At 46.6% G+C, this 26,154-nt stretch overlaps 1 protein-coding gene across 5 annotated transcripts in view; it reads right to left on the bottom strand.

Moving 5' to 3' along the window:
- ATP6V0A4 (ATPase H+ transporting V0 subunit a4) overlaps window positions 1–26,154 on the bottom strand; it is a 57,044-nt gene that overhangs the window by 16,060 nt on the left and 14,830 nt on the right. For all 5 annotated transcript variants that reach the window (XR_003093034.1, XM_025198883.1, XM_025198881.1 and 2 more), the window contains exons 9-14: window positions 19,857–19,950; window positions 9,068–9,280; window positions 5,374–5,524; window positions 4,043–4,182; window positions 2,286–2,443; window positions 1,101–1,194 (exon numbers count right to left, since the gene is read on the bottom strand). Coding sequence is in view for 4 of the 5 variants with exons in the window: in XM_025198883.1 (XP_025054668.1) it covers window positions 1,101–1,194; window positions 2,286–2,443; window positions 4,043–4,182; window positions 5,374–5,524; window positions 9,068–9,280; window positions 19,857–19,950 (850 nt within the window). In the remaining variant the exon portion in view is untranslated. The remainder of the gene's footprint in view (window positions 1–1,100; window positions 1,195–2,285; window positions 2,444–4,042; window positions 4,183–5,373; window positions 5,525–9,067; window positions 9,281–19,856; window positions 19,951–26,154) is intronic.

Raw genomic sequence — 26,154 nt, 5'->3', positions numbered from 1 at the left:
AGGGAGGACTGACTACAGGCCATGACATAGGGGAATCGTCACATAGTACAGAGCCACTCTAATGCCTTCTACCAAATTCCCCCTCCTAGCCATGACTCAGACTCCTTGGCTGCCAGAATGGCCCCTTCGGGTAAATAGCAGCCAGCAAGAACACAAGCTACTCTATTTTACGTAGTAGACTGGACTGACATCCAGAGGAATCCCTAAGGTAAGGGAAATATGTAGATTGCTTAAATGCATCCAAACATCACTGCTTGAAATGCACCGAGCACTCTGTGGGCCCATCTCCAGACATGCTTCTATAACATATACTTTTCTCGATAATGTATACTTTTCTCAATAAACACACCCACAGGCTATAAGGCAGATACAGAGGAACTGGAGGTTTCTTTGGGTGTTTATTCAGAGTGAAACCATGATCAGTACTCTTAGCAATAGGGTAATTAGTGCTGATGGACAAAGGGAAGTAAGTAGGTAAATTTGGTGGTAGTGACTGCAACCTAACTAAATTCAATGTACAGCATGAATGAGAAGGATTCACAGAAAAGAGAAATGATGAAATGATGAAATGATGAACCAACTTCAACACATGAAACTTAGGTAACTTGTAAAACTTATATTTCTTTTGTGTTTCACATATCCAATGTACCATATAGATATCAAGTAGGTAACCCTCAAATTGTCTCTGTGAGGAAGCATTATTATCCCAATTTTATAGCTAACTGGAAGCTAGCACTGAGAAGTCAGTGGCAGAGGCAGAATTAGGATTCAAGAGAGCCTGATTCCTAAATTTGTGGTCATTTCTCTGGGCTGTACTAACTGTCTTTTGAACTTGGAGGGAGAAGAAGAATTAATGTATTCAAATCCTTTAATGTTTAAGGACAAGCATCTATAATGCTACAAAAAGGCAATAAAAAACTTGCAGAGAGTGAGAAGTGTCTGATGTGGCTTCACAAGTGACTGCTCATGAAGGTTATGTGAAATATATATGTAGAGAAAGAGAGAGAACAAGAGAGAGAGAAAGAAGCTTCTGATGAACTAAGTAAGTAGAATTGAGAGGGCATATAAATAAAGATCTTAGACCAATTTAACTATATTACTGGATCTATTCCAAAAGGATATGGATTTCCAGAGTAGACTCCTGGGACTGCAGGATCCAGCTGCAATGCCTCATTTTCTTCAAGAACATGCTCACTACAAAAGGAAAGAAAGTTGAGAATTTACACACTAATCCCAACACATAAATCAAAGCCATGTTTATCTCAAGAGAGCTAAGGGCTAAACATATCATTTTCCCTAGACCTACCCTGGCATTTTGTGCCTGCAGGCAGATAGTATTTGTGCTATATATATGCTGATATATATGTGTTAGCCATGCAAGGCATAAAAATTTTATTCCAGCTTTTATAAGCTTTCGAGACTAGACATCAACGTGGCATCCTGACAGGTTATGGCACCCTTACACAATGGTCCCCTAACATGGTGATTCTTGTATCATCGTTGAAAAGTTTGAGGGAATAGAATAAATCACTTTCCTTTGAAATGTTCTCAGGTCCTCTGGGCTTTAAGCTGGGTAAAGAGCCTAGAGCAAAATAAATGAACTTAATGGGCTTGACTATATCATCTCTATGCCATGCCTACAGACATCCCTATAAAAAGCATTCACCCAGCAAGAGCAGCACATAGGGCAGCCCAAGGGAAGCTGCTCTACACTCAGAAAGCCCTCGAGACTTGCATCGTGCTGAGAGCCTCCCTAGCCACTGGAACAATCCAGGACTGGCAGGACATAAAAGGTGGCTTGGACTTGCTTGACTCGCCCCACATCCCTGAGATGTGAGCTCTGGTACTTCAGAGATTAGCATCCCAAGTATTCCTTGGGTTTTATTCTCTCTTGGATGCTGATTATATATCCAGATACTGGCTTATAGATGAGTATAGAAGGGGGAGAGGAAAGATGCACCACAGGAAATGGAAAACAAGCAGCAGGAGGGCAGTGAAGAATGGCACCCCCCTGTGCTACACACATATGCTGAATTTGGCCATGCTTACAACCCATGGTCCCTCCTCATGTCAGCAGCAATTTTAACTTCTTGTGAGGACCTTAAATTTTCAGATAAGATTTTTACAGCTATTAATTCAGCCAAACAACCCAAATTGTTTATAACCAAAACCACAGGAGGGATTTGTCCCACCCCTACACAAATTTTGAACCTGTCTGTATTATGAAGTCAATGTGTTTCATCATGCAAATTTTTGTGTCTGGTTTTCTTCCCCGTAGCACTTACTTCCACGTGCTGTTACTAAACATGGGGCGGATATGCCAGGAAGAGCCAAAGATGTTTAAAGACTTGGAGAAGCAGTCATTGTAGATAAAGCCAGTGTAGATGGAAAATATGCCCATGAGCAGGATCAGGTAGCGCCCACTGAAGAAAGTGTTCCAGATCTGCAAAAGAAAATTTTCAGGGGACAAGTAAGCAACCTTCATACACTCCAGTTCCATCGCCAAACCAGTCATGCAGCAAGCCTCAAGAGGGGAATTTTTACAAAGACTAACTTACTCACTCTGTCCTTCCCTGTATTTTCAAACAACCATGCTTAGATAAGACGTTCTTGCTTCAACTTCAGCTTCTTTTTCTGCTTGAGCCATCCCACTACCTTGTCTAAATATGCTTCTTAAATCTACATGTAGGATCTCAAATAAATTAGTTAAATACTAGAAGCCTTCACTAATTTTATCAGGAGCTGCTGATCACCTTTGAAAATCAAGCTGCTTACCTAGAAGTCAAACCTGACTGTCCTGTTGTTTGAAGACCTTGGCCCCAACTTACCCATGCAAACACGAGCTGTATTTGTGTACAGGCATAGAACTGGGTGTACAAAATTGCAGGTACAACTTTAAAAGATTTCTTAGGCTGTCTATTCCTTCAAGTATAACTAGGCAGAAAAACCTTCCAAGTTTCTATGTAGGGTTTGAGTGTTGTAGCTATGATGGGCCAGGAAATGCATGAGAGGCAAGGTTTTTTGTGATATCTTTTATTGAACCAATCATATAGCTAAGGGAGATGGTGGATGAGCCTTTGGGCACAAAGGGTACTTTGTGCTTGTCCAGAAGCTCTTCCAACTATACAGCCGGTCCAACAGTGATACCATTAAAAATCCTTGTCTCTCCAACTTCTCTGGGTTGCCTCCTATCTCACCTAAGCCTACTTTGCCCCCCCAGTAAGCATGATTTTATTCTGTTGCATCCCTGAAAACCTATTAAGGCAGAAGGTGGATAGGTATTTCTTATTTCTGCTTTTTGTGATTTAGCCTTATGACAACAGAGTGCTACAAAAGTAGACAAGTTAATGATTTTTTTAGGAGACTCATAGGTGCATCCAGATGAGTGTGGATGCTTGGCTCCCTGGAGACGAACAGTGGCGGTGCACCTTGTGCTGCCAATACTTGTCTCTGGAGAACACCCATGCCATGTGTGCTTTGGCATGCAAGTTACCCTGGGGGCAGTAGTAGAGGCACTATGCTGGCCCCAGCAGCCTTACCTGGGGTCCTGGGGGCCTCCCAGGGCTGCAGCTGTGGCAATCCTGCCAAGCAAAGCCTGGCCAGCAGTCGCAGCATGGGTCTGGGTGGCTCAGCTCTGCTTTTCAGCAGCACGTGCTGCCCGAGTGCACTGCTCTGGTATTTTTCCTGCAGGTTTTTTTTTTGACCCCTGGATATCTAGGGGTCGAAAAAGAATGCAGAAAAAAACTCCAGAGCAGTGCATGCTCAGGCAACATGCCCTTGCAGCGCAGAGACCACTGGACTGTGCAGTATGGGGCGCTGCAAATGTGTTTGCGGCACGACATACCACACAACCGTGCTCATCTGGACACGTCCATACAGGGTAGAATAGGATTGCTCACTACTAGGCACCTAAAAAGTGGGAGAGGATTTGGCCATGTGTCAGAAGGAGATTCATTTAGCATTTGAGCTGTGGGAGGCTGACAGTATCAAATGAGAGTTTTGAGCCACATTGCTATGATGTAGTCAACCCTAGGAAACTCACCTCATTAGTGCTTTTCTGGGCCAAGAGAGCCTTCTCATTAGTGACCATCCAGAGAGCAAAGCCCAGCATGACAGCACCATGGCCACAATCTCCAAACATCACAGCAAACAGGAAGGGGAAGGTAATTATCGTGTATGGAGCTATGGGAAGGAGACAGATAGGAACTCAGTTTCACCTAATTAAAACAAAAGGACCTCAACTGGGGGGTAACCCTGGAAATCACCCATTAAGGACAGTATAAATTGTTCCACTTTCACTGAAATCAATGAAGCTGCAGCAAGTAGGTTTCAACAGGGCTCAAGGTTCTCAGTATGCTATGACAATACAGTTTCCACAATTTACAATGTATACATTTGGTTAACTCTAGGTGCCTGCTACATGGATGATAAAATCAAATAGCACACCTCAAACATTAACCTAAGATTCAAAATGCACCCAAGTCACCCCCAAGCAAATTCATATATGAAAACATTTTAAAAAGAAATTAGAAAGTCCTAACATACACTTTGCAACACTACCAGCATTACTTGTAACTACTTGTCAATGAAGGAATCTCATTTATATCTGTAGCCACTGTATTTGTTCTATACGGAGGCGCAAACAGCTGAATTTGCCTGAAATAGCCAGGGTGCTTAACACAGTAAATACAAAGCAACACCTTTCTACTTGAAATTTAGAGGGAGGCCAATGGTTAGGGCTATTTCTCTCTCTCTAGGTACCATATCTAGACAGGATGTTGGTGATTATGGTTGTCCACAGATCTCTTCTCTTTGAGGCATACATAATTTCCAGTGTTGATACATTCATTCGTTTAGATAAACTCTTGACACAAGTCAATCTCTGTCTTCCAGACAATCTCCTTTCTTCAGTCCTTTCATTTAGGACCAGACTTTCAATTTTCTCTTTCCTCATAACGTGTATTAGAAACTCCAATGGTTTCTTTCCAATGTTAATCAGCAGCTTCCTCCTGCAGCTTGCTCTTAACAAAATATCTTCTCATTTGAGGTGTGACTTGTCCAACATATCTTTAAGATGCACCTTAAGAACCACATCTCAGTTGCTTCAATTCTCTTTTCCATACTTGACAATATTGTCCAGCATTCTGATGCATAAATGAGGACTAGTACATACCTGATATAAATGGCTATTTACTTGATATAAATGACTGTCTAGATTAGCCTGGGACATTTTGAGTAGTAGCCACTGGGTGTGCTTTTGGATGACAATGTGTTTTTAGAAAAGAGAAGCCTTCCCTCTTCCACTCTAAACCCTTTGCCGAATCTTGCATTCAATCTGGCAAGCCAGCTGTAGCAAAGCCAGATTCTTTTTACCTGGATTCATTTCCCTGTAATTCCCCACGCCGTAGGCATCGACAATGTTTTGAAAACCTGCAGTGAACTTGTTGGTTCTGTTGAAGGTGGGTGGAGACATCTTGGTCTGCACAGCAGTCAGGATAGGGGCAATGGTAGAGCCACTACGTTCCTATAAGGGGATGATAAAAAAGAGGTGAAATGGTGGGGGTGGCCTAGATGGACAAGAGAGCAACCTTTGCTGGATAAATTACAGCTAACCCCAGCTATTGGAGACTAGCCAGCCCCACAAAGCTGGCTCCTGCACCCACATGTTTACAGCATCCAGGTGGGAAGGGACTGATCCAGGCTGGTAGGTGAAGGCCACGACTAGTATCTCGGCTTTCTCAAGCTTGTTTGCAACCCTGAGCTTCATGCTGACAAGTTGCCCAGGGAAGTCATCAGTAATGCCAACTCTCGCAATCTTATTGTACACCTCTCAATAGTTACTGCTTCCCATAAAGCATTAATGCCCTCAGCTCCCACAGCCAAATGGTTACATGACAATCATAGCTTCTGTTGAAATCTGGCATTGCCATTCCAGTGAAAATGGGACCAACTCCCCCTTAAGGGTTTAGAAAAATAACAGGATTTTTCTTTTAAAGTCTCCAGCTTTATATTTCTAGTCTCCTTTTTTCCAAGGCAATCTCATGATTTCTGTTTTACATAATACTGGCTCACATGACCTTGCAGTGACCTGGACTCCTCAGTTTGTCAGTTATTACTACCGTGGAGTGTTGGTTTTGCTGCTCCCAAGAACATGTGGGTTCTCTTCCTCACAAAACACAAGGACTGCCCAGAGAAGGCATCAATCCTGCAATAGGTTGTGCATGGAGGCAGGTTTCCATGGGACTCTGCAGAGGCACTGGGATCTATTCAGGGTCCAGGCATCTCAGGAGCAGGGTTTAACTTCACACAATACAATGAGGAGGGGCAGCACACAAGAGGGCATCAGGAAATTATATTGTTACCTTACAAAGCCCCTCATACAGCATGACACGGGGATATTTCTGGGTTTTAGCATAAATAAGTGATAGTTGCAGCAGAGGCTGAACTTATGGAGGGGTCCAAAGGGCCAGAGAATAGAATGAGTGAAAGCAGATATAGTACTTCCCTACGTCATGGGATGCTGATTGACTTGACTAATGTCAGCAAAGTGCTCTGAGAAGCTCTGATGGAAAGGTGATATAATAGCATTCATTTTTTTAAAAATATCTCTCCATTTGAATGCTACAAGTGATAGGATGATATATGATGCTTTTCGTTTGCAGATTTCAACATGCTTTACATACTTATATAGGTAGCATTAAACCCACTTTACAGATGGGGAAATTGAGGCCAAAAAAAAAAAAAAAAAGGAAGACAGCAACCTGTGCTAGGCTAGTGGCAGAGCCAGGAGAACCTAGGTGCCAGTGTTTATACTAGGCTACTGTTTCTCAAACTGGGGTTTACAATGAATTTCCCAGAGGGAATGGGAGAGGAAGGAAAGGAGAAATATAATAGAAGATAAAGGAAGAAAAATAAAAAGAACAACTTCAGTTTTTCTTAAATAATTGAGGAGGTTAGCATATGGTCACAGGAACAGAAAGCCCATAGCACAGAATCATAGGTGTGCACAGACACAAGGTAAACTTAAAATGGGGTAGATGACCAGCAATGTTTGAGAAACACTGCACAAGGCCATGCTGCCTCCCTTCTCCATACAGTAAGGACAGCAATTCTCAACCCTTCTCTTAATCCAGGGCTAGAAATAGACATTGCCAAATGGGGTGATTCAGCTGTACCATGATGTGTCATGCCACATCTGATTCACTTCACTGGCAAAACACATATCACTCCTTGGTCCCACCCTTGATGGTGCAGGACGAGAGCACCGTGACCTCCCCACTTTCCCTGTTGTCCAAGACCCATGCTGTGGGTCTAGGGCAACAGGGAAAAGTGCTTCCCTGCTCCTCCAGCCATGTGGGGCTGGAGCAGTGGGGAACACTGTGTGTTCCCCCACTCAGTGTGGGTCTGGAGTAGCAGTGAATACTAGGTGCTCCCCCATCTAGTCAGTGAGGGGCTGCCTAAGCAGGGAACTGCTTTTCCCTGCTTCCTCAAATCCACAGTGCAGGTTTGGGGCAGTGAGAAAAGGTGGGGTGGAGATGTCTTGCTCAGTGAGCCCCACAGGGCTGGCTGAGCAAAGAAAGCACCAAAAGGTAGCAGATGTCCACCACAATAAAGTGGCAGTCTATTGTTACCTTTTGTTGTGCCACTGATTTTCCTGTCATGTGGTGCAACACAGGGTAAGGACATCTATTAGTTCTGCATTTGTGCCACCTTAAAAATTTCCCCCCTTGGGCTTTCAGGGGGAAGGAGAGGGAGCTCCCAGCTGCCGAATGGCCAGAGCTGGGGGGCAGGGCAGGGAATGAGGCCCCATCACCTCGCGCTGCCCCCCTCCCCCAGCTACCCCAGCTGAGGTATTGGGGGGAGCTGGGTCAGAAGGAGAGGGGGCTCCATTCACCACTCCCCTCCACTCAGCTCTGGCCATTCAGCAGTTGGGAACAGCCAGCATGGAGCTCCCAGCTGCTGTATGGCCAGAGCTGGGTGGGGAGAAGAGTGGAACGGAGCCCCCTCACCTCGAGGGCCTGACCCCGCTGCCCCCAATACTCCAGCTGGGGTAGCTGTGGGAGGACTGTGAGGTGAGGGGGCCCCATTCCCCCCAACTCAGTTCTGGCCATTCAGAAGCTGGGAGCTCCCTCCCTTCCCCCTCCATCACTGACAGCCCCAGAGCTGGGGGCGGAGGGATGGGGCTGGGGAGCGAGGAGGTGGAGCACCTCTAACCTGCTGGCTTGGGCCACTGCATGCTAGCTCCATCCCCTTCCCCCTGACTTCTGTTGGGTGGGGGGGGAGCACTAACTCATGGTGCTTTATGTGAAGTGCCATGAGTTAGAGTGGGGCTCTAACATCTGTCTGCACCCACAGTGTCTGTTTCCACCCCAAGAGCTAATGGAGAGGTGGGAAGTGCAGACATGTAAAAGTTTCCAATGTTTATTTCTTGCCTGTTGTGGTCCTAGCATACTTTTAGTATCCCTGTGCTGTTTTACCAGCAGATGCAGCTCAGGGAAAAGTATTTGGCCAGTGAATTCATACCAACTTAGCTGCATTAGCTAACTGTTTCCCAACCAGGGAAGCAGACTCCCTCTAGAAGATAGAATTGGCAAGCTCAGGGTGAAGACAGAAGCAGCGGTGGGAAGAACTGACTTCTCCAAAGTAAATCTCCAGACAGCTCCAGGAAAGCCATCCTCCTGCTCCCCTTTTTCACAGAGTGGCCTTAATGCCAGGTGCTCAAAGCAACTCCATACACTCCTCAGTTCAACTCCACAGTCCAGTGCTAGAGATTTCAAGGGGCATCTCCCTGTACCACAAGCAACAAGGAATTGCTTGATGTGTTGAAGCCTGAGGAAAGGAGCCAATAGGAGAAAAAAAGCCAAAAAACAGCCAAAAGTAGACTCAGAAAAGGCCAGAAAAGAGAGGGAATGAGTCAAAACCTGGACAGAAGGAAAAGGAAAACGGGTGGCAATTGCCAAGGAGCTGAGTGAGTAGGAGGGAGGGACACCCACAGCAGGATCCACTCCAAAGCAAGATGAGAACTCCGATGTAAACTAGTTGGGGGAATGCCAGGTCAGCCTCTTACCATTCCTTGCTTGAGGGCCCTTTTTATCCTACCCGTGTCTACCACGGGGAACCATATCTCGGCGATGACACACTGCTGGGTGACATCAATGTTACATAAGTTCAGGATGTGGTAGATGGCCTTGATTTTCTTCACCTTGATTCCCCAAGTCCACAGGTTCACAGCTGCCTCGTGCAGAAGTCGCTGGCGATGTGATTCAGTTTGGGTTATCACCTGCAAGCAAAGCATGAGCAGTACTGAAGCAAGGTTGGGGGCTGGCTTGGCAGCATACCATTCAGTTATGTTTTATGAAGGGTGGGGGGAAGGAAAGCACTGCAAGCATCTAATAGGAGTAAGCCAGAGATTTAATAAAGAAGCCTAGATAGGTCCAAATTTGGATGCAACATGCCAGTCTCTAGCAAACAGAAACACCATAGGATTTATCACTGCTTCATCCCTTCTAAGAAGCTTTCCTGGGAAATTTATAAGGGTGATTAGTGGTATGGAGGGGCTTCCATATGAGGAGAGACTAAAGAGGCTAGGCCTATTCAGTTTAGAAAGAGACACTTGAGCAGGGACATGATAAGTTTTTACAAAATAATACTAAATGGCAAAGAGAAAGTAAATAGGGTTTTATTATTTACAATCCCTCACAATACAAGAACTAGAGGGTCACAGCATGAAACCAATAAGTAGTCCGTTTAAAACTAACAAGTTAGGGATATATCCTCTACATCAGAACTTCCTAGACCTTAAATGCTGGAGGCTGCAACTGAGAGAGGAACAGTGGGAAAAACCCTGGCCATACCCAGTTCACTTTCCCTTTCAGTATCTACTGTCTGCCACTGTGTGACACACGATACTGGGCAAGATGGGCCTATGGTCTGATGTAGTAGATGGCAGTTCCTATGTTCTTATATTATGTTGAAATGGCCCAGCAGCCGATACCATGAGACATGAATGTTCTGCATGGAAAATTTAGAGTTCTGCTCATTTGAAACTCAATCTCCCGAAATGCCCATCTGTTTCTGGAGACACTGAACTACCTTCAACTTTCAACAACATTTCCTTGAGTGACTTAGCTGCACTTGGAGGATTAATATCCTAGTTCCATTTTCAGCAAAAAGACATCCTCTAAGGAATAGCAGTCCATGAGTGGGCCGCTTCGGTCCCACTTTCCCCTTTCAGTGCAGTCCGCCGGTAAGTGTCCCACAGTAAGTGTACAAGTGGAAGCGGACAGGGTTTGGCCCTATGTGGAGCACTGTGGCCCCCACCCATCACCCTTCTCCATGCTAACTGCTGCCCAGAGCAGTGCAGTGGAGAGCTGTGGGGCAGTCATGGGCCGGACACAATCAACTGATAGAGCTGAAAGGGAGGCACCGGGGCTGGCGTGGGACACTTACCAAAGGTAAGCACCTCACTCCTCATGCAGGGCAGCCAGCGGCTCCTCCCCGAGGTGAGGCGAGGGAGGGACAGGGGCTGGGTCTGAGGGCTGGTACGGGCTCCGCTGGCTCTGGGGAACTGCACCGCTCCCCAGCCCTGACGCCATGTGCCTTCTCACTCCCCAAGGTGATGCAGGGGTGCAGAGCAGTTCCCCGGAGCCAGCAGAGCCCATGTCAGCCCCCAGACCCAGCCCCCATCCCCGCTCCCTTCTTGCCTCGCCTCAGGGAGGAGCCACTGCCTGCCCTGCATGAAGAGCTTATCTTTGGTAAGTGTCCCACGCCGGGCCCAGTGCCTCCACCGCACTCCACGCCCAGCTCCTCTCTGGGAAGCTGCAGCCCAGCTCCTCTTCAGGCGAGTGCACAGCATTAAAAAGTTACTGCGTGGCAAGCTTTTTAATTGTACGTGGCCATGCACACACACAGCTTAAAGGGAACCAGGGCTGACAAGCACTCTAGTCTGCCTGCCAGAATTGAAAGTGAAATTCCAACCAGCTAGAAGTCAGTGGTGAGACAAATCCAGGGAGCTAGGCAAACATAAGCATTTAGGGAGGTGATGATATCAGTGTCTCTGTCTGCTTTGGGAGGAGTTTTGCAATGTCAGAGAATGGGGCCTGCTAACTGTGTTGCCTTGAGCAAGAACAGAGAATATCCACAGAACAAAACAAGCCAACGCTTCACCTACAACCCATTGTTCTCATTATTAAACAGAGGAAGTCTCTTCCCTTACAGATGGATGGAAGGGTTTTATCTTAAACATGCTGCTCTGGTAGGGCCCAATCCTGACTTCACTGGAATCATTCATGTACGAGAAGCTACAGCTCTTGGCTGTAGTTCTACATGTCCTCCTTCCCGAAAGGTTGATGTGGGTCCAAACAGAGTGTGGGCACATTTCCACATGCCGCTATGGAGCTGTTGTTACTGTGCCATCATTTAGTACTTCCTTTAGAAGTAGTTACTTTTAAGCACTACATTGCCATAGTGATGCACAATAACGGGGGAGTGCATCACTACTGTGATGTAGCTGCAGTGTTGCAGGTCTTGCTCGCGCATTGCTACAGCGACATGGCATTATGTGTAGATGCACCCACTGAGTAACAAAAGTCAAAGCAATCCAGGCAAAAGTGTTTCAGAAAGCTCCATGCATGCAATTCAAAACTGATGAAATTCACAGACTTGGGGGACAGACATATTTAACAGTTAGCCCAGTTCAAAAGTGGTGTTGGGACCCAGAGGCTTCTGGGCCCAGCTCAATAGTATCGGCACTTGGCAAGAGACTGATGTATGTATTTGCTGCACGCTTATTCTCCTTGCCTGGTATAAGACCCATTATAGGGTCATAGGGACCCAACAGTGGTTTAAGCCAGAAGTAGACAGATGTACTGCCCTGTTAAACCAGTGCAAAACCAACTGTAGTGATTCAAAAGTATACCAAACTCTACTACCCCTGGGGTCAGGTACCAAAGTTGGCCTCACCCCTCTACTTACAGGTGAGCAGTAGGGCTGTGCAAAACAGCACCGTTCTGTCTCACCTTGAGTTTCAATGGTTCGACAGAACAGTGTTCCATTTCAAATTTCATTTCAATTTGAAACAGCTGCTCCATTCTGTTCCATCAAAATGGAAAGGCTGTTTCAGTGGTGTTTCGACATTTCACTGGGGATGGGAAGGCAGCCCAGCTGGGCTCCTTTCCCATTCCTGGTGCTAGATTCCACCGGGGTAGCGAGGCAGCCCAGCTGGGCTGCTTTCCCATCCCCCGCGCTAGATTGTGCTGGGGCGGCGAGGCAGCCCAGGTGGGTTGCTTTCCCATCCCCAGTGCTGGACTCTTAATAGATCACAGGGTTGTGCAATTTATTGTTCACCTTCAACCAACTCATCTGCTAATGCATCTTCATGAGGAGTGACGCTTTTAACTTCCAAACCTCTGAGCCACTTCACACAACTGGTGTTTTTAAAGCAATTTCTGCCCTATTAGATGTGGGAAAATTATGCATCCCGAGGTCCCTGATGGGTAATTCTCAGTTCTCCTCAGTGGTTTGCAGTTCCAAATCTAAACATGGAAAATTTGCGCCACTCAAAAGAGAAGATTCCCAGATTTCCAGTGTGATTCAGAACTTGTTTCTATGCAAGTAAGCTCCTGAGATAGCTGAACTTTGAGGTTAAAAAAGTTATTTCAGGCATTTTAAAGGCTTTTTAAAAATCCCTCTGACTCCTATGCTAATAAAAATGTGTATAAGTGATTTTCAAATTTTGGAAAACAAATATTTTCTGTAACAAACTGTAGCAGAATTAAGTGCCTGGGTTGGTTATGATGCCCCCGATGGCCACATGGTTCCTCCTTCCTCTGGGTCTTGGGTCTTACTTTCTACTTCACCTGCCACACCCTTGATGTTATTTAGAAAGAAAAAGGTTGGGAGGCCAGCCCAGGGGACCACTGGTCTAGTCCCTCTCTCTCTGTCCATGTCTCTGGTCACCATTGGCCTTAAGGGCTAGGTTTGTGACCTCTGACCATCCCTACCATGACCACACCCAGGCCTTGTAAGTCTCACTAATTAATTATTTTGGTTGGCCTTTGCCCCAGGGCAATATTATGCCTCTTCAGTCCTCTGTGCCCTTGCTGGGGCCCTGACCTTCCCAGCCTCTGCTTCCCTGTCCAGGAAGGCAAAGGCCTTTAGCCTGGGCCTTTAACCTAGGTCCACAGTGTCATACCTGGCCCCCGGGCTTCAGCTGGCATCTTGTCTGGCTTGACTCTGGGCCCTGGCCCTGGAAGCACCACTCTGTGGTTCTGGTCTCGCCCCTCAAGGGCACTGGCTGCACTCCTTAAGGGCTTTGATTTCACCCTTCTAGGACTCCATATTCACCCCTCAAGAGCTCTGGTCTCACTCCTCTTGGACTTTGGTCTCGCACCTCAAAAGCTCTAGAGACACCCCTCAGGGCTGTGGGCTCCCGGAGGAGGCCTTCCTCTGGTGCTGGGCCCCTGGCCCTGCTTAGCCTCCACTGGCTCTGCCTATCCTCTAACTTAGGCTTCAAGCCCTCCCAGATATACGTCTGTCTGGGCCTCGAGCCTGACCCCGGTATTGCTGAAAGCATGCACTGGGACCTCCTCTATCCCTGATAAGCCCAACCCAGATCACCAACTTAAACTGTAACAAAAAAAGTAAGCCCATGCGCTATAACTAAATCTCTAAGCACCCTAGCAGCACAACAAAACCCTTCTCATCCAGGACTGTAGCTTCTGGCCAGCCTTCAGTTCCTTACTGGCAGTCTGTATTATAGCAGGCCTTCAGTCCACTGCTCAACCAGAGCCATCTCAGTTTGGGCTCCTCCTGACAAGCCTGCAGAGCCAGACCCACTCCCTAGTTCAATCTGTGGGTTTATATACTCCCTAAGCCCTGCCCCTTCAAGTCAAGGGGCTTCCCCAGTTGTCCACAAGTGTTTCCAACTAGGCTTTCTGGCTGACCTAACAGCTACTGCAATGCCCCAGTTGCCCAAGTAAGGCTCTGCCATATTGTACTACTGCAGAGCTGCTGGGTCTGCAATAGGCGCTCTGCTACCTAAGCAGTCCCTGTCCTATTGTACTATTGCAGAGCAGCTAGCTCTGAAATAGGTACTCATAGCTTACCGATCCCTGGCAGGCTGTTCTTCCGCAGCCCCTTTAAGAGCAGCTTCCCCACCTGGGGATCTCCTTCTGGCTGGTTCTCCCCTAAAGTAATAGGGATTCCCTGGCCTGCTACACATACATAGCATACATAGGCTATGTAATGAAGCAGCCTGATGGAAAAATTACATCCATAAAAGGCTGTGGGGTTTGATGGATAGTACTCCACTCTAGAACTTGAAAGAACTTGGGGTTCTATTCCAAACTCTGCTGATAAAAAGAACTCTGTAAGATCTAGCAGCATAGAATAGAAGGACCAGAAGGGACCTGTAAGATCATCAAATCTGGTCCCCTGCCATGGGCAGGAGGTTACTGGGCTCAAACAAGCCCTACGAGGTGCTTGTCCAGCCTCCTCTTGAACACCTCCAGCGATGGCGACTGGACCACTTCTGCCAGGAGCATGTTCCAGATTCTAGGTACCCTTACGGAAAAGAAGCTTTTCCTTATGTCTAGCCTAAATTTTTTCTCAATGAACTTGTGCCCATTGGTCCTTTTTCTGCCAAGGGGTGCCTTTCTGAAGAGTTGCTCCCCTAGATCTTGGTATTCACCCCTGACATATTTGTAGGTGGCTTCTCTTACGCTGACTGAACAGACCCAGTTCCTGGAGTCTCCCTTGTAGGGCCTATCCTCTAGGCCTCTAAACAGATGGGTGGCTCTTCTCTGTACCTTTTCAAGCTTATCTACATCCTTCCTGAAGTGCAGTACCCAGAACTGGACACAGTACTCCAGCTGTGGCCTCACCAATGCTGTATAGAAGGGGAGGAGCACCACTCTGGATCTATTCGCAACACATTGGCTGATGCACACCAGAATTCTATTTGCCTTGCTGGTGACTTCATTGCATTGTAGACTCATATTCATCTTCTGGTTGATTGTCACCCCCAGGTCACTTTCAGATGCAGTGTCAGCCAGTGGACCACCACTCATCATATAAATTAAGCTGAAGGTTCTTCCTACCCAAATGAAGGGCCCGGCACTATTGAACCTCATCTGATTGCATTCAGCCCATAAGACCAGTCTGTCAAGGTCATCCTAGATCCTTACCCTCTCCCTCAGATGCGCCCACACTACCCCACAGCTTGTCCCCCACAATGGTGTAATCCGCAAACTTAATCATTGCGCTTTCCACTCCCTCATCCAAGTCATTGATAAAGATGTTAAAGAGCACAGGCCCAAGTACTGGTCCCTGGGGAATACCATTGGATACAGCCCTCCAGGATGATGCCATCCCATCAATTACAACTCTCTGGGATCGGCCTCTGAGCCAGTTGCCAAGCCACTTCACTGTAGACTGGTCTAGGCCAGTACCCTCCAGCTTAATTGAGAGAATCTCATGGGAAACAGTATCAAAGGCCTTGCTGAAGTCTAGGTAAATGTTGTCAACCTCATGTCCTTTGTCCAGCTGGTTAGTTACCTGGTCATAAAAGGACACCAGGTTTGTTAGGCATGACCTACCCTCAACAAAGTCATGCTGGTTGCTTCTTACTATCCCACCAGTTGTAAGCATGTGGTTGATGGCCTCCTTGACAATTTTTTCAAAGATTTTTCCCAGGACAGAAGTCAGACTGACTGGTCTATAGCTTGCTTGGTCATCCCTCTTCCCTTTCTTAAAGATGGGTACCATGTTAGCCCTCTTCCAGCCATTTGGGACCATTCCTGAGTTCCACAACTCTTTGAACAGCTTTGCCAGAGACCCCACTATGAGCTCAGCCAGTTCTTTTAGGACTGTCAGATGCAGGTCACCTGGTCCCGCTGACTTGAAAACATCCAAATGTTCTAAGACTACCCTCACCTGTTCGTGATGTTTTTCATGTGGACTGTTGTTGTTGCTGTATTCCCTGGGCCTCTGGATAGGTGACCAGTTCCCATCTGATTTTAGGAATACCAATGCAAAGTAATTATTTAGAAGCTCTGCCTTTTTGTGGGGATCAACTGTGGGCTGCCCCTCAGCATTCAGTAGGGATCCCACAGTGGAGCTTGATTTTTTCTTGCTCCCTAGAAGGACTTTATGTTGTCCTTTATTTCAGTTGCCAGCTTGATATCCATGCATGCTTTGGCTTTCCATGTCTCATACCTACAGACTCTGGCCATACGAGTGTAGTCCTCTCTGGATGCTGAACCATTTTTCCATTGCATATATGTTTCTTTTTTCTTTTTCAAAAGTTCCCTAATGTCCCTGTTGAGCCAAGCAGATCTTTTGGCCCCTTTCCCTCTTTTTGACCATGTGGGGATGGCCTCTTTTTGAGCAGTGAGAATTGTCCCCTTAAGGAAGCACCACCGTGCCTGAACTCCCAAATTGTAAAGTTGCTGGTCGCGAAGGGCCTTTCCAACTAGACTCCTGAGTTTACCAAAGTCTGCCCTTCTGAAGTCTAGAACTTCTGTTCTACTGACAGAATTCCCAGCCTTTTGGTGGATGGTGAACCTAATCAGATCATGGTTGCTGTCATCCAGAGTACCTCCAATCTTCAGGTCACCTACCATGTCTTTCCCTTTGGTTACCACTAAGTCCAGAGTGGCTTTCCCCCTAGTCAGTCCTTCTACTGCCTGTGTCAAGAACAGGTCATCAATAGCTGCCAAGAAGTTGGTTGATCTGCTGGAGCTGGCTGAATGGTCTTCCCAACAGATGTCAGAGTAGTTGAAGTCACCCATGACAATCAGGTCTTTAGGGATGGCTGCCTCAGTCAGTTCCCTGAAGAATGCATGATCGCTCTCCTCTTCTTGGTAGGGAGGTCTCTAGTAGACTCCCATCATCAGGTCCCCTTCTCCTTGACCCCCTTGTATCTTAACCCAGAGGGTCTTAAGGGACCTCTCCCTACAATTAAATGTGAACTGAAGGGAGGGGTACTGCTCTTTCACATAGACGGCCACCTCTCCTCCCGTCTTCCCTACCCGATCCTTCTTATAGAGCCTATAGCCTTCAATATTCACTGCCCAATCAGATGTATCATCCCACCAGGTCTCTGTCAACCTAATGAGGTCAAATTCCTTGTCTGCCAGAAGGAGTGCCAGTTCATCCTGTTTATTGCCCATGCTTCTGCCGTTCCCATAAAGACACCCAAGTTCACCCTTAGTCGCCTCAGGTTTTCTGTCACTCTGCAAGTGTCTCAGGGATTTGGTACGCATCTGGATGTTTCCTATGTGAATGCCCTCCCCTGAGTCATCTTGGCCAGAGGATTCGTATACAGCAGTGGAATCCACCCTCCCTCCCCCAGACATGCCTAGTTTAAAGCCCTCCTCAGCAAGTCGGTGATTCTCATAGAGAAGAACTTCTTCCCTCTGTCCCTGAGGTGAATACAATCTCTTGCATAATATTATTGTATTGTCTTGGGTGGTTTGCATAACTGAGTAGTATGTGGCTATTCCTCATGCGGGTGATAAAAACTTTAGACCACATGTATTACCCTGTGGTATATTCTCTAGATAACAGAGGCAGGAGTGTAAATCACATTGCAATCAAGAGAAAATTCTGAACAAGTCCTAGTACTCTATTATATTTTGTTCACCTTCCACTGCCTGCACCTTAATGCCTAGATTTTATTTAATAGAATCATGGGGCTGGAATGGTCTTTGACAGGTCATTTAGTTCAATCCCCTGCTAAAAGCAGTATTATTTGTGTCTAAACCAGTGTTTCTCAACCTTTTTAGACTCAAAGCATGCCCTTATAGACTTAAAGTGCCCCTTGTTAGACTTGAAGCACCCCTCAGAAAATGTCAGCTCTGAGCTTTCAATCATTTCTTGACTACAAGCAAATAAGAGCATGTTTCTTCAACTGAAAAGAACTCATAAAGCCCACAACACGTCAGAATGTTTCTGACACCATGGATTCTGATTTGAAGTCTATGGGTTTATCTTGTGGATCATGTATAGGTGTTTGCAGACCTAACAGTGCTGATACTGAGCATCACTCCATGTCCCTCTTAAAAGGATATTATTGTGCTCAGGGTGCCATGACAGCCTGATTGAGAATCAGTGCTCTAAACCATCCCAGATAAGTACTTGTCTAACCTTCACTTAAAAAGTTCCAGAGACATATTTTACAAGCTCAGTGGTGGAGGCATAACCAGGAGGTTTTCCACTCCAGGTAGCAGCAGCAGCCAGCAGAAGTGGGTTGCTTGTGACAGGGGATATCAATAGTTTGTTCCCCCACAACCGCATCCGAACCTGGCAGCTGGGGCTGGTGCCCCGCTCAACCACCCCTAGCTATGCTACTGCTCTCATCCACTGCCTGACCACTCTCATGGGTAAAACAATTTCCAAGTATTCAACCTAAATTTCCTTTGTTGCAATTTAATTAGACTGCTTTTTGTCTTATCCATTCCGTTCACAGACAATTAACTGCCATTCTCCTTTAGTCTTCTCTTCACTAGACTGAATAACCCCAATTTCTCCAATCTTATCTCACAGATCACTCTGTAAATCTACTGAAGTGGTTCTCAACCTTTTTAGACTCAAGGCACAACCCATTAGACTGAAGGCACCCCTCATAACTTTTGTGAATTAAGAGGCAGCCCATTTCAAAAACTAATTTATTACACTGCTTACCCTCCTTGAAGAGGGACCAGGCAGTAGGGGCAAGGAAATGGCTAGGGAAGGGCAAACCTGAGTCTGCATTTATCTCTTCACACCTCCCCTCACACTTAGAAACACCCTTCAAAGTATCTTGCAACACCCTGCTTAAGAATCACTGACTCAGTGGGAAATGCATAACTAAAATCCTGTGCATAAACAGGAGCTCCTACCCCTGATTCATTATAGGTAAAATCTTTCTTAAATCACCATGGCCTCCATGCTGCAATTAACTCTGCATGGCCAGTAGGGCTGTGCAAAGCTTCAGTTCCTGATTTGATTCAGAGGAGATTCGGTCTGATTCAGCGGCTGAATCTTCAAATCTGAATCAAATTGGGAGACCAATTAAAAGGCCCGAATTGATTCAAAGCCTCTGTATCAATTCGGAAAAGAGTCAGAGAAGGTTTGGAGATTCGGGCAGTCCCAACTCGCCGCTGCAGGGAGCTGGATCTGGGCTCTATGCCAGTGAGTAGGGGGTAGGGGGAGGGGCTCGAGGAGGGGAAAAGGGACCATGGGGGGCCTCCACCAGGCCGCATCCCCTGCCTGCTCCTGCAGCCCCCCTGAGCACCCCCCAATCCCCACCTCCTCTCCCAGCCCCGTCAATGCCTGCCCCACCTGGTCCCAATGTCCAGGCACTTTACCAAAAAAAAAAAAAAAAAGCCTTGTACTCTTGTACTCCCTGACTGCTGCAGTGGCTTGTCAGGGCCTCTGGGGGCTTGGGGCAGAGCACCCCCATGCAGTGTGGGGCAGCAGGGGGCAGTGGGGATCGCCCCCCCTGCCTGGCAGGAGCCAGTGAGTGCGAGGCTTTTTAAGTGCCAGAACACTGGGGCCAGATGGGACAGCCATTGACAAGACTGGGAGAGCTGGCGGGGGATGGGGTCTGTTCAATTCAGAGATTCAGCAGTAGCCGAATCTCCGACTCAGATTTGGCCGAATCAATTTGGGACAGTGATTCGAATCACTGAATCAAATCACTATGCCCCAAATCAGCCAAATCCAAAGTGAATACTAGCTGCTTTGCACAGGCCTAATGGCCAGAGCCTTGCACCCCCGTAGAACCTGAGGAAGCCACTGGGACTCCATATGGGCACAAAGAATCAGTCTCTCTCCATGCAAGCAGCTACAGGTTTGGGGTCTATGCCACTCACTGTGTTTAAATCTTCAATCCTTGTGTTCACACCATCAACCATTTCTCGACGCTCAGTAGCAGATTCTGGACAGGGGTACACGGTGGCACGAAACCTAGTGTCAGAGAGGGAACAAACAAGCAAACAATGATATTTACTGTCATGGCCATCAGTTATTTGTTTATCCAGAGCAGAGGGCAGCACCCTATGGCCTGCCAGCTGGATGTGGCCTGCAAAGCCACTGAATTCAAAGCAGGGGGGTTGGCGGCATTTGGTAAGCAGCAAAGGACTTCAGTGGTGTTTGGCATTGGGACTTTGGTGGCAGGGTGCTTCACCCATGCCATGGCCAGGAGGTGGGGAGAAGCAGCATCAGGGAGAGCTGGTGGAAGTGGCTGGGTCCTGGTGCTATCCCACCGTGGACCAACCCATTCTAGCCCCACCCCCTGAAAATGTTACTGACTACCACTCTCGAACCATGCCACTTCCACGCTCCTTTTTATCTGGAAGCTGGTGCCTATCTCATCTTCATTCAGTGAAAGGCACTGGGACTATAACTGAGCTGCAGCTTTCCATAGGGACCTGTCTCAAGCCCATAGAAATAGGACTCATTCAGTTGTGTCTACTGAGACAAAAGGCTTTCCCTTGAGACGAAAGGATTTTTTAGTGACCAAAAAGTTCCCTAAGTTAGCTATGGAGCACAACAGCCAACAGAGGTCTCTGTAGCATTGAGTCTTTCCAGCAGGTGCTCCACTTTATCTCTGCACCACAATGAAAATGCCAGCTTACAGCAGGTTGGCTGTACATCACATGGTATTTGAAAGTCCAGAGGGGAACTTTAAACAAATCCTGTCAGTCTCCCATTTATATCTTCTATATTCACAGCATAAAAAAGAAGTTGAAACTGCACAGTGCTGTCTGTTCACTGTATACTGACACCTGCTCAGCACTTAAAAGTTGTATTGCTGGAGCTATGTTTGGGGAGGTGGGGATATTTTGTCAGTAAAGCCCTACAGTGGACTCAGTTTTGTCAGTATCAAAATACCTAGACCAGTTTCCTCATCACTTTAGACTGATATCCTGAAGTCTATACTGAGGAAGGTTTTGCTAAGTTAACTATACTAGCCATACTGGTGTGGTTAGAATTAATGCAGGCTCCTATATTATTAAAGCACTGACTACATACAAAAGTTGTATTAACTATAATGGTGTAACATCCCCCAGCACAGAAGCATCTGTATGAATATACATCTATTCATCCAAGCACAGCTTCTTCCAGTATGGGAAGAGAATTAGCTATGCCAGTAAGAAGCATGTTTGTGCCAGTACTTCTGTAGCCATGCTAAGGGTTGTACCAGTATAACTAATGGAAAGATATACCAGTACATGAACAGCATATATAATCAGGCCCCAGTTTGTGCGACACTAACACACTGTGTGCTGACAGGTTTTCTGGCCTGCTGTTCACTGGGATGCTCAGAAAAACAAGACTTTTACCCCACAACGCTATCAGGGGATAAGCATTTTAAATAAGTTGAATACATTAGTGCCACATAATCAGGCATCCTGGTTTTCTCTGATAAAAAAAAAATCCCCAATTTTTGGAGTAAAAAAGTAACCCCCGAATCCACATTTTTCCGCGATCAAAATGAAACACCACTATATCTATAGCTAAATATTAGTGGTGTTTCATTTTAAAATCACAGAAAAATGTGGATTTGGGGTACTTTTTTTTTAATCTCAAAATTGGGGATTCTTTGTTAATCAGAGAAAACCAGGACCCCTGCACATAACACAATAGGTTTTACATATACACAGATTCCTTAGTCTTTGGCTGCTTGATGCATTCAAGGACACCGCAATATATAGTACTTGTGCCGTCACGGTCACCTCACCTCAGCGGATATCCCAGGCATATCACAATATCACTTCATGAATCAAACAAATAAAAAGGTTGGCTAGTGGAGGACACTACTTTTTATCCCAAGGGAGAGCTTCAGGGAGAGGTAGTCAGCCGTGTTAGTCTGAAGACAGTCAAAAGGCAGGGCCAAGGAGCATCAGACTAACCGGTTCAGAGAGGCATAAACTTTCATAGACGACAGCCTACTTAGAGCTTTAGCTGCTGTAAATCATCTCTGTTCCCTTGTTCCCGAGTGGAGTGCCATCAGCTTACTCCAGCTGAGGATCTGGCTGTGTGCTCCAATAATCAACAATGAATAAAAGTATATTACAGTTTAACAGGGCCTTGGAAACCCAGGAGTGCTCAAAAGCCACAAGAGAATACAGGCTGTTAACAAATGCATCTCACATCATGGCCTCATCTGCACAAGGTTAGAAGTGATGTTTTCCAAAATCACTTCTAGCATAAGCACGAGAAAGAATTGCGGCAATTTTATGAAACATAGAGGTTTATTTGAGATCATATTGTAGCTTGATGTAATCATAGGCCTCTTTGGCCAGCCTCTTAGATCTTGAACCACAAAACATCCTGAAAAAGTCCAAGAGTTATTGCCCCCACTGATCATTTTTTTCCACTTCGTATACTTCAGAGCTCCTAGCTCATCTCTAAATGGGTATTTTTAATCGAACTTGAAAGCTCATTCCTCCGTGTTATAGAGTCCCCACATTTTCCACCTTATCAGGGCAGTGCTGCTTTGATCTTTTAACAACCCTTTTGCATACTGAATATCAGCCATGCCCTAATGACAGAAACATCTAGGAAAGCTGAAGAAGAATTCAGCAGGGAACCTTTACGCTGATAAATCCCTTTCAGCATTCATATTAGCACTGAAGCAGCCACCAGTTCAAGAGAGAAGGGGGAAAAAAGTCCCTTGCTTTTTCTCTCGCTCCTTTTAATGCATGGGTTTAATGCTCGGGAAATTGGCAAACTAATGTTACCAATTAAAGCCATGCATATTGCAAGTGAGGGAAGTGTTCTCTGCACTGCTTTACAAACAAAGCTTACCCAGACTTGCAAATGTCTTACTATTTCAGCCCAGGATTTCTGTAGAATAATAGAAGATAATTGTTGTAATTAACTTGCTAAAATTACGTTGGTTTTTGTGGTACAAGCAAACAGATTAGCACTGCCATGTGCATTTCTACATACGAGTTAACCGGGATGCGGAGAACCTTGGAACATGCCTATGTAGCCGGTGCTTTATGTCAATAATACGTCCTGACCCACAAAGCATGACTTTGCTTCAGCTTCCAGGTAGGAAATGGAGGCAGGCATCTTCCTGCCAAGCTCCTACTAAATTTCAAAGTGATTTGGGTGCTTACCTCCTTTAGGCTTTTTTAGCAGTGCTAGATGTATTCACTTAGGCCCAAAATCCAACCCCAGCTATAGACAAGTAGCATTTTGGGCCACTTGCATGGATTTTAGATCTTATTCCCCTCGGGAAGGTGCATAGATCTGCATAAGTCACAAAATGGAAGAGAAACCTTACACCTTTTGACCCAATAGACTAATGGCTGGCACACTAGCTGAGGAAGTGGGAGAACAGGATTTTAGGCCTCTCTTAGCTAGACAGACTTAAAGCTACATCTTCCATTTCCCCAGAACCAGTACCGATGCATAGGGGGTGCTAGGGGGTGCATGTGCACCCCCTGAATGTGCCGGTGCACCCCCTGACAGGCCGTGCTCGTCATTTAGGTGATGGGCAGGGGGGGCAGGCAGGAGCACCGGTGCCCCCCCGTGAGTACCAGCCAGGGAGTGGGAGCGCCCCCCTGGTCGCCGACTGGTTGCTGGGGGGGCATGTGCCCCCAGTGACTAAGGTAGCACCAGTCGCCCATGCCCAGAACAATCCTCTAGCTGCCAGGCCATGGGCTAGGCATCAGTCAGAGCACCCTCCAACCTTCACTGCAGCTGACCCACTGCTTCAAAAGGGATCAAGAAAAGATGAAGCCAGAGGAAATATGAGGCAGTGAGATGGGCACAGCCCTGGAAGGGAGGGGCCCTGCTTTCTGGCCCCCGCCCCTAATGAAGCAGAAGCAACTCCATTGTGATGTATCCGTTTTATCCAATGATTGTTAAATGCAAAATGCAGAAACATCCGAAATCACTGTTGTTGCCTATTACAAGTAGTGAGGACTGGGGGCATTCCAGTGTGTTCTGTTGTTTAAATAAAAGTATAAAGCACCTATCTGCAAAGCATCAAATTACTACCCCAAATCCACCTACCAGTACCTTTTAAAAAATCTAAAAGGGAAGCCAGATGAGTCTAGATACATGACTAGGAAACGTCAAAGCAAGTTGGCATGCTGGCAAATCTAGCAAGTAGCGAACAAACCACCCAATGAACACTGGGACAAAGTGGGAAGACAGGAAACCAAAGGCAGGAAAAAATGAGAGATAGACAGGCAGAAAACATGTAAAACTGAGCTATCCAAAAGAGACAGGACTGTAAACAAGCTCAGAAGGCAGATGGTACCAGACTGATCCTGCTGTCAGCAAAGCAAATGGCAAAGCTTCCCTGGATTCCAATAGCGTAGGATCTGACTTTAAGGGATGAAGTCAGACCTTCCCCAATGAAGCTCCAAATTCAAAGACTTCCTGGAGAAATTCCTTTTCCTGGTCCAGTCCTGACTGAATCTACACTTAAGAGAAATATCCCCTCCTCCTCTCCCTCCCAGTGACCCTGTCAAATATGGGAACTCCTGGCACTGGGTTTTTTTCTTGGAATTATCCTTATATTTCGGCAATCCTCATCTGGCTGATGGACTGGCATGTGAAAATGGAGCTGATGACAGCTTACCGAGCATTTAATCAAATATGATTTACACAATAATTTGACCCATCAATAGTGAGCATTATAAACCAGTAACAAAATAGTCAAACATGATTAGTTTAAGAAGAGTTGCTTAACAGTACTACATTCAATATGGAAAGATTTAAGAAATAATAGTGCCGTTTTGTTTACACAGAAGCTTCAGAAGACTTCATCTAAAATATTCCAAATTGTTGGGGGAAAGGATTTCCAATTTTGGAGCATCCATCTTAGCACACCTAATACAGGGTGGCAAATTGGCTTAGGGGTCACACCCAGAGAATGGTGTTGGATGGGCCGGTATCAGTGGCAATGTGTAGAGGGTGCACGGGGGTGCACCCCCTGACTGTAGTGCTCCTGGGCAGGGGGGGCAGGTGAGAGTGCTGGTGCCCCCCCTGAGAGCGCCAGCCAGGGATTACGCCAAGAGAAGCAGTCCCCCCACAGCCGATCCCTCCAACCCAGAAGTGCCAGCGGCGTGTCTGGAAGTTCCAGCAGTGCACCGCTGCCACTTGCAAGTCGGCGGGATTGGCCACAGGGTAACCCCCTTCCCCCCAGTCAGAAGGACTGGCCACGGTCACTGACTATCTGCTGGAGGGGCAAGTGCTCCCCCTGACTCAGGAGGCACCAGTCGCCCATGGTCGATATCGACCTGAAAAGATGTGGGCAGTAGAGTCCCACAAGGCCCAGTCCTTGGACCGGTGCTGTTCAATGTCTTCATTAGTGACTTGGATGAGGGCGTGGAAAGCACCCTGTCCAAATTCGCAGATGATACCAAATTCTAGGATAAAGTTAACACACCAGAGGGTAGGGAATGAATCCAGGTGGATCTGGACAGGTTGGAAAAATGGGCGGAACAGAAAAGGATGCAGTTCAATAAGGACAAATGCAAGGTGCTGCCTAGGAAGCATGCTGGTGATTCCTTCTTAAAGGCTGAGGGAGGACCTTCTCAGCAGCACAGGAGTAGAAATGGATCTTGGAGTCACTGTTGACTCCAAGATGAACATGAGTTGTCAATGTAACTAAGTGATCAGTAAAGCTAACCGCACTTTATCATGCAGTAGCAGGTCCATGACAAAGAGGTCCAAAGAGGTAGTACTTCCCCTTTATGCGGCATTGGTCAGGCTGCAGTTGAAGTACTGTGTCCAGTTTTGGGCACCGCACTTCAAGAGGGATATGGGACAACCTCAAGGGGTTTCAGAGGAGGGCTACTCATATGGGTAAGGGTCTGCAGGCAAAACCCTATGAGGAGAGATTGAGGGCTCGGGATCTCTTCAGCCTCTGCAAGAGAAGGCTGAGGGGTGATCTTGTGACTGCCTACAAATTCATTGTGGGGAGACAGCAAGGAATAGGAGATGCTGTTTACCAGGGCACCCCTTGGAGTAACTAGGAACAATGGCCACAAACTGACAGAAAGCAGATACAGGTCAGGCATCAGGAAGAACTTCTTTACGGTAAGGGTTGCCAAAATTTGGAATGGGCTTCCAAGGGAGGTGGTGCTCTCCCCTACCTTGGCGGTGTTTAAGAGGGGGCTAGACATACACCTGGCTGGGGTT

Source organism: Alligator sinensis, unplaced genomic scaffold (assembly GCF_000455745.1).
Source record: "Alligator sinensis unplaced genomic scaffold, ASM45574v1 scaffold74_2, whole genome shotgun sequence".
Lineage (NCBI taxonomy): Eukaryota > Metazoa > Chordata > Crocodylia > Alligatoridae > Alligator > Alligator sinensis.
The sequence above is the reverse complement of the archived record's forward strand: the minus strand, read 5'-3'. Positions and strand labels throughout refer to the sequence as shown.